Here is a 13,834-nt window from a genome sequence, read left to right as displayed (position 1 = left end):
TATCAAGTCTCAAATCATCAAATTTGTGTCTTGAGTCAGACTTGAGTCCAAGTCATGTGACTCTAGTCCACAACTGGTTATGATAAGAAGGTTTGGCTTGGAAAGTATTTTTTTGCCTGGTCACAGACATCTGATGTGTTGTGCACTGAAGTCCACAAGCGAAGGGAAAATTGTGAGAGGAGGAGAGTGCAAAGATGCGAGAAGGAATTATAAAACGAGCAAAATGTTCATGCTGTTTGTATGTGGCTGATATTTTTTATTTAAGCTTTATTTTATCGGGGATCTTACTGAGATCAAGGTCACTTTAACAGATGAGCCCTGAATTACAGAAATTACAGAAAATACACACATCAATATAAGTACAAAATGCAGAAAAACACGGTCATAAAATACAAACACATTCATCAGTAATAAGGTTTTCAATCAGCTTTCTGAATTCCCCTAGAGGCACCAAAACATCAAATTTAAGAACATTTTGAAGATTTTTCCACAAATATGATTTATCTAACTCAATAGAGACCGAAGGAATTGCCACAGTTAACTATCCCTGAGACCAGGTGTGGTAACTAGTACTGTATCTGTAAAGTTTAGTAAAAATGTTAGGTACAGTGGGATTGTTTGTAAAAAGGCTTTATAAATGAAAACAGCAATGTATCAACCTACATGACGTCAAAGAAGGCCAACCAACTTTCTGGTAGAGAATGCAGTGATGAGTACTAAAATTGTTGCCCGTAATAAAGTCTAGTGTGATATGATAAACTGCATCTAGCGGCTTATATGGCAGCAGCTGCGTTCATATAGATGATGGCGCATAGTCTAGGGCTGACAGGAAAGTCGACTATGAAAGTGAACTGTGTTTGCGCGTGACCAGGGGTGCCACCGATTCTGTTGAAAAACATTTCTTAAACAGAAGCAAACAGAACAAAACGGGGATAAACATACCTGAATTTGTCCTGTAAAAAAATTGGTTTGCAACTGTTGGACTAATGATTACACCCTAAATCAGCTAGATGCCGACGGTGTGCAAGTGTGCAAGGCGGTATTGAATGTGTCACTGCCTGTCACCTTGATTACTCAAAATGTTCTCTCGACCTGTGCACCGATGTTGTAAACTTTAATTCATAGGCTAGGTTATAGCAACCTCATGATGGGCACAGGGAAAACGAGTATCACGTAGTAGCCTAAACCTATCGATGTTACATTGAGCTGGGTGAATGGAATATAAATGACAGTCATCCAATATACTGTAATAGAAATAAGGCCACACTCATAAAAAAAAAAAACTTCCTCCCTCATCTTAAACATCACCGACTGCCACTGGTGTGAGTGAGATTAAAGTGGTGCCAATTTGTTGAGAGTGGTATATTTAGGCAGGAAGCGGCTGGTTCCTGGTAGTACTCCTTAGATCATTGTGTCCTTTGATGTGGTCATTGCAGTGTGATCTGGCTTCAAAGCCCCTGGAGGACCGACTCCACTACCAGCCATACTAGGCTCTGGGAGGCAGCGTGGCCTGGGTCTCGGCTTACACTCACCTCTGACCCCCCCCATAGACCTATGTGCTGTGGATGTACAGGGCCCGGAACTGTAGAAACAGAAGGGGTAGAATAGGCCTATATACAGTGTATTCGGAAAGTATTCAGACCCTTGACTTTTTCCACATTTTGTTACGTTACAGCCTTATTTAAAATGGATTAAATACTTATGTAAATGTGATATTCCAGTTTTTTATTTTTAATAAATTAAAACTTTCTAAAAAACAGTTTTTGCTTTGTCATTATTTGTTATTGTGTGTAGATTAATCAGGTAAAAAAACAATTTAATATATTTTAGAATAAGGCTGTAACGTAACAAAATGTGGGAAAAGTCAAGAGGTCTGAATACTTTCCGAAGGCACTGTATTACACTGAACTTCAGGGTAACACGTTACCACTTCATCCTGGTATAATTCTTTGTAAATTAGGCTCATGATGTTATGTTTCTCTAGGCATACCTTTTTCAACTGTCTCAAATTGGCTGTTATTTAGTCCTGATCATGAACAAAAAGCAGGTGCGCTTCCTGAAACAGGTGTGTTTCCTAATTACACAATTAACATATCATCATGTATAAACATACTGGGCAGGCCATTATTTTAGACCATTATTTTGGCTACCATGGCTATGCCCCCATAGGAAGACAATGCGCCTATCCACAAGGCATGAGTGGTCACTGAATGGTTTGATGAGCATGAAAACGCTGTAAGCGAAATGCCATGGCCGTTTCAGTCACCAGATCTCAACCCAATTTAACACTTATAGAGATTCTGGAGCGATGCCTGAGACAGTGTTTTCCACCACCATCAACAAAACACCAAATTATGGAATTTCTCATAGAATAATGGTGTCGCATCCCTCCAAGAGAGTTCCAGACACTTGTAGAATCTATGCCATTGTGCGTTGAAGCTGTTCTGGCTCGTGGTGGCCCAACACCCTATTAAGACACTTTATGTTGGTGTTTCCTTTATTTTGACACAGGCACACCACAAACATTTACACAAGTGTTCCAATTTACACATATAGGGTATGGGAGTTTGGATAAAGACTGAATAACTCCCCTGTTTATGGCTTCTTGTGAGTCATTGTGAGTCATTCCATAGCAGGGTGTCTAACTCAACATAATAACCATGGGCAGGTCACTTTGTGTATAGATAACAGGGCAGTAAAGTGGGCCTTGTTACACATCCCTGTGTTTGCCCTGTCCTGTGCCCATAGCTTAATGATCTGTGTGTGTGTGTGTGTGTGTGTGTGTGTGTGTGTGTGTGTGTGTGTGTGTGTGTGTGTGTGTGTGTGTGTGTGTGTGTGTGTGTGTGTGTGTGTGTGTGTGTGTGTGTGTGTGTGTGTGTGTGTGTGTGTGTGTGTGTAGGCATGTGTTGGGTAAGGTATGGCTAGAGCAACACGAGCATCTTTGGGGAGGTTCTCTTATTACCTGTACAACATTGTCCACACGTTCAACCATTAAAACTGTAATTATTAATATTCTATATCAATATTTGCTTTGGTTTAATCATAAAAATAGAATCTCATTCTAGTTCTGAGGTTAATCCCCGGGTATGTTTGATTTCCACACATGTCGTTAGGTGATTCCACCCCCGCAGATTCCTTCAGGCTCCGGGTACAACACACCCTGGCTGTAAAGGTATGTATGTGTTCAAAGGGCCCGTTGATACAGGTGTAGTGAAACCACAACCCTTATCAGTCATAAAGAATGTATAATAAAGCATGACAACCGGAGATGACAAACAGGGTGCAACCTGTGATAAAAGAAGAGAGGGACTTTCCTATCATACACTGCTCATAAGTGTGGTATCTCAGGAAGCCATTGTGCTGTCGGTTATGATTTGGCATAATTTAACAGCATGCTGTAACTGAAGATTTCATTGGTGGATACATAACATAAGATATCATTTCTAGATCTTTTCATTTATAGTGCTCTCATCTCAATTTGTACCTCAATACAAATTGAAATCTTCCAAAGGACTTCACGGATAAAGGCTCTGATTAATAAAGAGAATTAGAAGGGGATTAATATAAAGATCTGTATTTTTGTCAATGTAACATCACTCAAAATTTTATCTATAACATTAATTGACCAATATATGAGAGAAAAACATAGGCTATTGCAGTGGTTCCCAACATTTGTTAACCTTGGCACACCTTGATGGGTTATAAAATTGCTCCCGAGTGGCCTAAGACACTGCATCTCAGTGCAAAAGGCGTCATTACAGTACCTGGTTTGAATCCAGGCTGTTTCACATCCGGCCGTGATTGGGAGTCCCATAGGGTGGTACACAATTGGCCCAGTGTCATCCTGGTTTGGCTGGGGTAGGCCGTCATTGTAAATAAGAATTTGCCCTTAACTGACTTGCCTAGTTAAATCAAATAAAATTCAGCTGTATACCTAAAATGTCCCTCTCATCTTTTCCAAACTGAAGAATCATACATTTTCTGTGACGTGTTTTTATAGATGAATAAGGATTACTTGATAGTTAATCAAATGTTATTTGTCGCATACACATGTTTAACAGATGTTATTGCAGGTGTAGAAAAATGCTTGTGAAGTCTGATTAGGCTTAGCCAGAGTCATGTATTTCTTATGGTTCTGGGCGTAGCTATACCACTGCCTCTGCCATAGAAAGATAGCAAGATAGTTCATTTGTGTTTACCCCTTTTCACAGACAAAGTCAAATTAAACAAATGACTTTGCTTGTGATGTGCGCCCCTCAAATGATACAAATGTACCAACAGCCTGAGCACACTGGACTTGAAACAATGATGCGAATGTATTATCTATTTAATATATTATCTTGACCAGTAGTAGTGCTCCCAAGTCAAAATGCCATGTGCATTCAACAGGTTACGTTTACAAGTGAGTGTAAAAAAAAAAAAAAAAATCAAGATCAGGAAAAGTTTGCGGTGTGCCTGAGAGTTCCTGTTGAACACCGGTTGGGAACCACTGGGCTATAGGACCACATTTTCTTCAAAAATGTATGAATATTTATTCAAATAAATACACACTGAAATAGTAAATAATTTAAACAACATAAGCATGTATCCAAGAAAAACATTATCTTGACAAATAAATTAACACATTTTTGCAATGTCATTCTTTAGGCATCCCTCCTCAGAAAAGCGCACTTTGAAATACTTGAAAGTTCAATGATTCAGTCTTGAGTTTTGAGCATTTTAAATTCTCTTTTAGAAGCTTATCAGGACAGAGGTCCCTAAGGGAATGCGCTGATCTGTCCCGAACAATCCTTCATCCACGGACCGGGTGACGTCTTTCTTTGGTCCAAGTTCCTGTTCTTCATGGTCCATAACTGACTCTGAAGGAGACGAAAGCAGATAGGATTAAAACAATGTTTTACCGCCCGAATTTTAGTCATTCTCAGTCAGATATCATTAACATGGCATAAGTTGTGTAAAATTGTGTAAAACTGCAAAAATGTCTCGCACTACGTGGCAGAATGCGTAGACTTGTAGGACATTTTCTGTAGAACTCCCCCAAAAATTCTCTGCCCCATCAAAATGTGTAGAATTGAAGGAAATTAACTTAACAACTGAAAATGTTCTCTTTGATGTCAAGAGGAGGGCGACTAAAATGTTTAGCCAGGGCTAGGGCTGGGCTAGGCCCTGATTGTAGGCATCTGTCAAACAGTAAAAGTAGGCAAGTCTAACATGGTTAAAACCTTTCATAGGCCTGTGTATATAAGGGAAAGATCACATGTGTTTTTTTCTTTCATGAGAGTACTTTAATAATATATCTCCACTCAGGTGTATTTCAATAATTATATAAAATAGGCTATGCTGAATCATTTTTAAACATTTATCCCCTCACCATTGTTTAAAACCGCTCTATTGTGCGTAAGGGTCCATGCTTTGCGTCTTACCATATTCGGAGTGTGGTAGCTAATCTCCCAAAGCCATTCAGGGAGCTCTGGCCATGCGGCTCTCGTGCTGTCCCGGGGACCCGCTCTCGTCGTCCTGTCGCGTTTTAAAGTCCTGAATAGCCTTTCTGTTCTGGAAGTCAATCAGTGCCATGGTGATCACTGCATTCCAGCAGTTATCGTCACCGGAGCACCGAAAATCTATCTCCTTATTGTCCGTGGTAACAATGGTGAAGTAGACAAATTTGCCGGTGCGCTCAACACAGTCCACTTTCTTGATAGACTGGAGTTTGAGCTCCTTGCTCTTGGTGCGCTTCTGTGTGTCGGCGTAGATGTTGAGGCTATCCGTGGTCAGGACACATGTCTTCCTTTTCCAGAACTGAAGGAGGTTGTCACTCCTCTTCTCCAGCTCTCCCTCTTTTAGGACCTCGGAAATCTGCTCTGCTGACATTTTCATGGTTTTAGTATCAGTGATACAATTCTGGTTGTGTTTTATATTTCTTTTGAGAGAAGCAGACGCTGGCAGAGGTGGTCGTTTCCTCAGTTGTTTCTTCCGAAGTCCTCGGAGAAGGAGCTTCTCAGCGGAGGCTTGATAATCCAGAGTTGCGTTATGAATGAACAGAGAGTGGTGGAGTTAGTTATATATATATATATATATAGCAGAGAGTCCGGGCCCTTCCCACTTGACGTCAGTCGGTTTAGGAATGCATCAACAGTTGCCTGAGTAAATCATGGTGGGCGTGGGGTCGGAAGTCCTGGCGCTGGGTTTAGCTAACTTGGAACTAATTACATCTCCAACATGTTAATTAGTAACCACGCATCCTACTTGAGTGCTGAATCCAAACATTGACCGACACAGTAATGACTTTGACTCATGCTTTGAGAAAAACGGTCTTATTACCAGAATACCAATAGGACAAGGCAATTCAGTCCATAGCAAAATCACTTCTGATCATAAACATTCTTTGTGGGATAAATGTCATTAGAAATGCAGTATTATAGCCAATCTGTATTTATGGTAAAGGTCTGTTATTAAATATATATTAATCATTTATTTGATATGTTTCCATTTTAATTCCTCCCTTGCTGACTCTGCAACATGTGTGTCTGGGTGATGGGAAAATGGCAGACAACGGATTTCCATTCTAAACAAACTGATAATAAAGTGTATTATATTATTTTCTATCAGTATTCTACCAGTTACAGTTGAAGTCAGAAGTTTACATACACCATAGCCAAATACATTTCAACTCAGTTTTTCACATATCCTGACATTTAATCCTAGTAAAAATTCCCTGTCTTAGGTCAGTTAGGATCACCACTTTATTTTAAGAATGTGAAACGTCAGAATAATAGTAGAGAAAATTATTTATTTCAGCTTTTATTTCTTTCATCACATTCCCAGTGAGTGAGAAGTTTACATACACTCAATTAGTATTTGGTAGCATTTCCTTTACATTGTTTAACTTGGGTCAAACATCGTTTTGGGTAGCCTTCCACAAGCTTCCCACAAAAAATTGGGTGCATTTTGGCCCATTCCTCCTGACAGAGCTGGTGTAACTGAGTCAGGTTTGTAGGCCTCCTTGCTCGCCCACGCTTTTTCAGCTCTGCCCACACATTTTCTATAGGATTGGAGGTCAGGGCTTTGTGATGGCCACTCCAATACCTTGGCTTTGTTGTCCTTAACCATTTTGCCACAACTTTGGAAGTATGCTTGGGGTCATTGTCCATTTGGAAGACCCATTTGCAACCAAGCTTTAACTTCCTGATTGATGTCTTGAGATGTTGCTTCAATATATCCACAAAATGTTCCTGCCTCATGATGCCATCTATTTTGTTAAGTGCACCAGTCGCTCCTGCAGCAAAGCATCCCCACAACATGATGCTGCCACCCCCATGCTTCACGGTTGGGATGGTGTTCTTCGGCTTGCAAGCCTCCCCTTTTTCCTCCAAACATAACGATGGTCGTTATGGCCAAACAGTTCTATTTTTGTTTAATCAGAACAGAGGACATTTCTCCAAAAAGGACAATCTTTGTCACCATGTGCAGTTGCAAACCGTAGTCTGTTTTTTTATGGCGGTTTTGGAGCAGTGGCTTCTTCCTTGCTGAGCGGCCTTTCAGGTTATGTCAATATAAAACTCGTTTTACTGTGGATATGGATACTTTTGTACCTGTTTCCTCCAGCATCTTCACAAGGTCCTTTGCTGTTGTTCTGGGATTGATTTGCACTTTTTGCACTGAAGTACGTTCCTCTCTATGAGACAGAAGGCATCTCCTTCCTGAGTGGTATGATGGCTGCCTGATCCCATGGTGTTTTTTCTTGCGTACTATTGTTTGTACAGATGAACATGGTACCTTCAGGCGTTTGGAAATTGCTCCCAAGGATGAACCAGACTTGTGGAGGTCTACTTTTTTTTTCTAAGGTCTTGGCTGATTTATTTTTGATTTTCCATGATGTCAATCAAACAGGCACTGAGTTTGAAGGTAGGCCTTGAAATACATCCACAGGTACACCTCCAATTGACTCAAAGGATGTCAATTAGCCTAACAGAAGCTTCTAAAGCCATGACATCATTTTCTGGAATTTTCCAAGCTGTTTAAAGGCACAGTCAACTTAAACTTCTGACCCACTGGAATTGTGATACAGTGAATTATATTATATAATCTGTCTGTAAACAATTGATGGAAAAATGACTTGTGTCATGCATAAAGTAGATGTCCTAACTGACTTGCCATAGCTATAGTTTGTTAACAAGAAATTTGTGGAGTGGTTGAAAAATGAGTTTTAATGACTCCAACCTAAGTGTATGTAAACTTCCGACTTCAACTGTATCTATTCTATGAGTATTCTACCGGAATTCTACAGGTATTCTATTCTCTGTTTCTCAAAATAAAAAAACAAAACACCTATTGGACCAGCTTGTCAGACATGAGTCCTGCTATTTCAGTGGATGTCACATTTCACTGAAACACCCCCAAACATCCTCAGGGCAATATTCAACTGTAGAGGAGGACGCTTAATCAGGCCATACGTCAGCAGCTCCCCAAGCAGAATGGGTACCAAGGGTCAGCTAAAGTACCAGCAGAAACAGCAGATACTCAAAGTGTATCTCTGGTAGACACAGTTGTGTGCTGTAAGGGGAGAGTTGATGGCCCCTCTGTATCTGTGCTATGGTTTTGCTAAGATATGGTTGTGATCTAAGATAGGAGTTGTTGGTTCTGAATAGGGTTGTAAAATTCCGGTAACTTTCCCAAAGTTACCCAGGTTTCTGGAATCAGGAGGGATAAGTAAGAAATCTGTGAATCCTCTAACCAGGATTTCTGGAAACCCAGGGAATTTGAGGAAAGATAAGATGTGTTTCCTAGACCTTATCTTTGTTTGTAGCAGGCTTCAGCCCAATATATGGTAGAAAACACAAGTGTCTTCCGGGTGGGTCGCAGACAAAAGCAGAAAAAAAGACACGCATTGGCCACATGGATGTTTCTGCGCAATTCCCATTTTTTTAAATGCTGCATGAAAGTATCTGCAACCTACCAGTATGACACTTGTCTGTTGGGTTTTAGATGGATGAAGGCTTAGATTGCTGCAAATGTACCAAGTGTCTGAAGCTTCTAAAGAGTGTGTGTGTGTGTGTGTGTGTGTGTGTGTGTGTGTGTGTGTGTGTGTGTGTGTGTGTGTGTGTGTGTGTGTGTGTGTGTGTGTGTGTGTGTGTGTGTGTGTGTGTGTGTGTGTGTGTGTGTGTGTGTGTGTGTGGAGGGGCAGAGGAGGAAGGATGGATGAGGCAGAGATGGGAGGATGAAGTGGGGATGTCAGCAGCTAATAACTCTCCAGGTTAGCCCTGAGGCCAATGTCACCCAAATGCTAACACCAGTGAACGAAATGTGAACCCCTGTCCAAAATCTTTGTGTGTGTGTTTGTATTTGTCTACTCAAGTGAGTATGGTGATCTTCAACCAAATGTCATTTCTTTGATGGATGTGTTCCCAGCACCCACTTCAAACTCTTGTGACCAGTGAAGAGGTTTCTCTATCAGCCTCTTTTCAGACTCCTCATGGAAACAACAGAGGCACTACTTCACCAGTCCCCTCTCTCACACATAGAAAACTGCATTCTACCTTCTAACACATACAAACACACACCAATCTTCTTAAAAGCACAACTCTCCCTCATTCCCCCACTGAAACCCAGAGAAAACTGTCCCACATACAACCTCAAAAGCACACAATTGGCTTAGGGTTGTTGAGGTCATCTTGAGTCATTCTCAACACTAAACAATTGCTTATTGACGTTCAGAACGTAATTGTGTGACTTGATCACGGTTAGGAAAAAAGACTACTATTACTTGACATAATACATAGTTGTAAAGCAATTATAGCAAATATAGTCAAACTTGAATGTAATTGTTAATTCCTTATATTGAATAGAGATGTGTGATGCACTTTTATGACCTCTGACTATACATTGCCTTCAGAAAGTATTCATACACCTTGACTTATTCCACATTTTGTTGTGTTACAGCCTGATTTCAAAATGAATTAAATATATTTTTCTCACCCATCTACACACAATACCCAATAATGACAGTGAAAACATGGTTTTAGACATTTATTGAAAATGAAATACAGAAATATCTAAATTACATATATATTCACACCCCTGAGTCAATACTTTGTAGAAGCACTTTCGGCAGCGATTACAGCTGTGAGTCTTTCTGGGTAAGTATCTAAGAGCTTTGCACACCTGGATTGTACAATATTTGCACATTATTCTTCAAAAAATTCTTCAAGCTCTGTCAAGTTGGTTGTTGATTATTGCAAAACTGTAACTAGGCCATTCAGGAACATTTGATGTCATCTTGGTAAGCAACTCCAGTGTAGATTAGGCCTTGTGTTTTAGGTTATTGTCCTGCTGAAAAGTGAATTTGTCTCCCAGTGTCTGTTGGAAATCAGACTGAACCAGGTTTTCCTCTAGGATTTTGCCTGTGCTTATTCCATTTCTTTTTATCCTAAAAAACTCCCTATTCCTTGCTGATGACAAGCATACCTATAACATGATGCAGCCACCACCATGCTTTAAAATATGAAGAGTGGAACTCAATGATGTGTTGTTTCGTATTTGCCCCAAACATAACACTTTGTATTCAGGACATAAAGTTATTTTCTTTGCCAAATGTTTTGCAGTTTTAATTTATTGCCATAGTACAAACAGGATGCATATTTTGGAATATTTTTATTCCGTACAGGCTTCCCTCTTTTAGCTCTGTCAAATAGGTTAGTATTGTGGAGTAACTACAATGTTGTTGATCCATCCTCAGTTTTCTCCTATCACAGTCATTAAACTCTGTAACTGTTTTAAAGTCACAATTGGCATCATGGTGAAATCCCTGAGTGGTGTTCTTCCTCTCCAGCAACTGAGTTAATAAGGACGTCTGTATATTTATGGTGACTGGGTGTATTGATACACCATTCAAAGTGTAAGTAATAACTTCAACATGCTCAAAGAGATATTCAATGTCTGCTTTTTTTATTTTTACTCATCTACCAATAGGTGCCCTTCTTTGCGAAGCATTGGAAAAGCTCACTGGTCTTTGTGGTTGAATATGTGTTTTAAATTCACTGCTCGACTGAGGGACCTTACAAATACGTGTACGTGTGGGCTGCAGAGATTAGGTAGTCATTCAAAAATCATGTTAAACCCCTAGAGTCAATGTCCATGCCCTCAGGAAAATCTAATTAGGAAAATCCAATTAGCATAATAAAAAATCGTCAGTTTAAGCTAGAGATATCTTTTTTTGTTGTTGCATTGGCTGCATCTCAATCTACCACATCCGCCAATGTCGCGCTTCTGCTTCTGCGATGAAAGGTGACAGAGAGTGGTGTTTGTCAGACCATGAGACATGCCGAAAAACGGTCGTCTCACAAAATCGTCTGTAGTGTCCAAACGGTTTGGAAAGATGAGACTCCCACAAACACGATATTGTTCTCCATTTTGCTCTACAACCCCCACATCCGTCTTGAGACTGGTCTCAAGTCAGTACAGCTGATCTGCCAACTTCTGTCTGTAGCATCCGAACAGTTTCGGCTACACACTATGACCCCTCTGTGGAAACGTGAGACTCTCACGAACACATACAGTACCAGTCAAAAGTTTGAATACACCTGCTCATTCAAGGGTTTTTCTTTATCATTTTTTTAACTATTTTCTAAACTGTAGAATAATAGTGAAGACATCAAAGCTATGAAATAACACATATGGAATCATGTAGTAACCAAAAAAGTGTTAATCTTACATCTAGACGTTCCGCTAGCAGAACACCTGCTCCAATATCCAATGATGGGCGTGGCGCGAAATACAAAGTCCTCGAAAATCCGAAAACTTCAATTTTTCAAACATATGAATATTTTACACCATTTTAAAGACAAGACTCTCCTTTATCTAACCACACTGTCCGATTTCAAAAAGGCTTTACAGCGAAAGCAAAACATTAGATTATGTCAGCAGAGTACCCAGACAGAAATAATCAGACAACCATTTTTCAAGCTAGCATATAATGTCACAAAAAAGAAAACCACAGCTAAATGCAGCACTAACCTTTGATGATCTTCATCAGATGACACTCCTAGGACATTATGTTATACAATACATGCATGTTTTGTTCAATCAAGTTCATATTTATATCAAAAACCAGCTTTTTACATTAGCATGTGACGTTCAGAACTAGCATTCCCACCGAACACTTCCGGTGAATTTACTAAATTACTCACGATAAACGTTCACAAAAAACATAACAATTATTTTAAGAATTATAGATACAGAACTCCTTTATGCAATCGCGGTGTCCGATTTTAAAATAGCTTTTCGGTGAAAGCACATTTTGCAATATTCTGAGTAGATAGCCCGGCCATCATGGCTAGCTATTTTGACACCCACCAAGTTTGGTACTCACCAAACTCAGATTTACTATAAGAAAAATTGGATTACCTTTGCTGTTCTTCGTCAGAATGCACTCCCAGGACTTCTACTTCAATAACAAATGTTGGTTTGGTTCCAAATAATCCATAGTTATATCCAAATAGCGGCGTTTTGTTGTGCGTTCAAGACATTATCCGAAGGGTAAAGAAGGGTGACGCGCCCGGCGCGTTTCGTGACAAAAAAATTCAAAATATTCCATTACCGTACTTTGAAGCATGTCAAACGCTGTTTAAAATCCATTTTTATGCCATTTTTCTCGTAAAAAAGCGATAATATTCCGACCGGGAAACCCTGTTTTCGTTCAAAGACTGAAAATAAAAACATGGAGTCGTCTCGTGCACACGCGGGCCAGTCTCATTGTTCTCAGATCGACCACTTACCAAATGCGCTACTGTTTTTCAGCCATGGCCTGCAAAGTCATCATTCAACGTTCTGGCGCCTTCTGAGAGCCTATGTGAGTGTTACAAAATGTCACGTTACAGCAGAGATCCCCTGTTTTGGATAGAGATGATCAAGAAGGCCAAGAAATAGTCAGAGAGGCCGCTTCCTGTTTGGAATCTTCTCAGGTTTTGGCCTGCCAAATGAGTTCTGTTATACTCACAGACACCATTCAAACAGTTTTAGAAACTTTGGAGTGTTTTCTATCCAAAGCTAATAATTATATGCAAATTCTAGTTTCTGGGCAGGAGTAATAATCAGATTAAATCGGGTACGTTTTTTATCCGGCCATGAAAATACTGCCCCCTATCCATAACAAGTTAAACAAATCAAAAAATATTTTATATTTGAGATTCTTCAAAGTAGCCACCCTTTTCCTTGATGACAGCGTTGCACACTCTTGGCGTTCTCTCAACCAGCTTCATTAGGAACGCTTTTCCAACAGTCTTGAAGGAGTTCCTGTCACGACTTCCGCCGAAGTCGGTCCCTCTCCTTGTTCGGGCAGCGTTCAGCGGTCGACGTCACAGGTCTTCTAGCCATCGCCGATCCACCTTTCATTTTCCATTTATTTTGTCTTGTTTTCCCACACACCTGGTATTCCTTCCCTCATTACATGTTGTGTATTTAACCCTCTGTTACCCCCATGTCTGTGTGTGTAATTGTTTATTGTTGAGGTTGGCACGCTTCCGGCTGGTTTGCGCCGGGTTTATTTGATTACCCGTGCTTTGTGGCAGCCTGTACTTTGTACTTGTGTTTTTGTACTTTGTGCTGCCTCACTGGTTCGTTGGGCATTTGTTTTGTGACGCAGTTGCGTTCTGTGTAATGATTGCCTTAGTAAAGTGCTTTGTCCACTCCTCTCTGCTCGCCTGCGCCTGACTTCGATGCACCAGCTACACTCACCTCTTGACAGTTCCCACATATGCTGAGTACTTGTTGGCTGCTTTTCTTTCACTCTGCTGGTCCAACTCATCCCAAACCATCTCAATTGGGTTGAGGTCGGGTG

General features: G+C 40.3%; 1 protein-coding gene across 2 annotated transcripts; it reads right to left on the bottom strand.

The window, feature by feature from the left end:
• Positions 1-4,514: 4,514 nt before the first annotated feature.
• Positions 4,515-6,056, bottom strand: phlda2 (pleckstrin homology-like domain, family A, member 2). 2 transcript variants are annotated; one of them, NM_001141526.2, is made up of 2 exons: positions 5,424-6,047; positions 4,515-4,859 (listed from the first exon to the last, which is right to left on the bottom strand). In NM_001141526.2, exon 1 carries the CDS (start codon positions 5,875-5,877, stop codon positions 5,461-5,463), a length of 417 nt encoding a protein of 138 aa, NP_001134998.1. In that variant the 5' UTR covers positions 5,878-6,047; the 3' UTR covers positions 4,515-4,859; positions 5,424-5,460. The 2 variants fall into 2 exon arrangements, with proteins under 2 accessions (NP_001134998.1, XP_045543127.1); XM_045687171.1 differs by lacking the exon at positions 4,515-4,859 and adding an exon at positions 4,872-5,180 and having other exon boundaries at positions 5,424-6,056.
• Positions 6,057-13,834: the final 7,778 nt, after the last annotated feature.

This window comes from Salmo salar, chromosome ssa10 (assembly GCF_905237065.1).
Source record: "Salmo salar chromosome ssa10, Ssal_v3.1, whole genome shotgun sequence".
NCBI classification, from domain to species: domain Eukaryota; kingdom Metazoa; phylum Chordata; class Actinopteri; order Salmoniformes; family Salmonidae; genus Salmo; species Salmo salar.
This window is presented reverse-complemented; position numbering and strand designations above follow the sequence as displayed.

Excerpts from the sequence above, each read along its gene's own strand:
- phlda2 (XM_045687171.1), bottom strand. The coding sequence starts at position 5,877 with ATGAAAATGTCAGCAGAGCAGATTTCCGAGGTCCTAAAAGAGGGAGAG.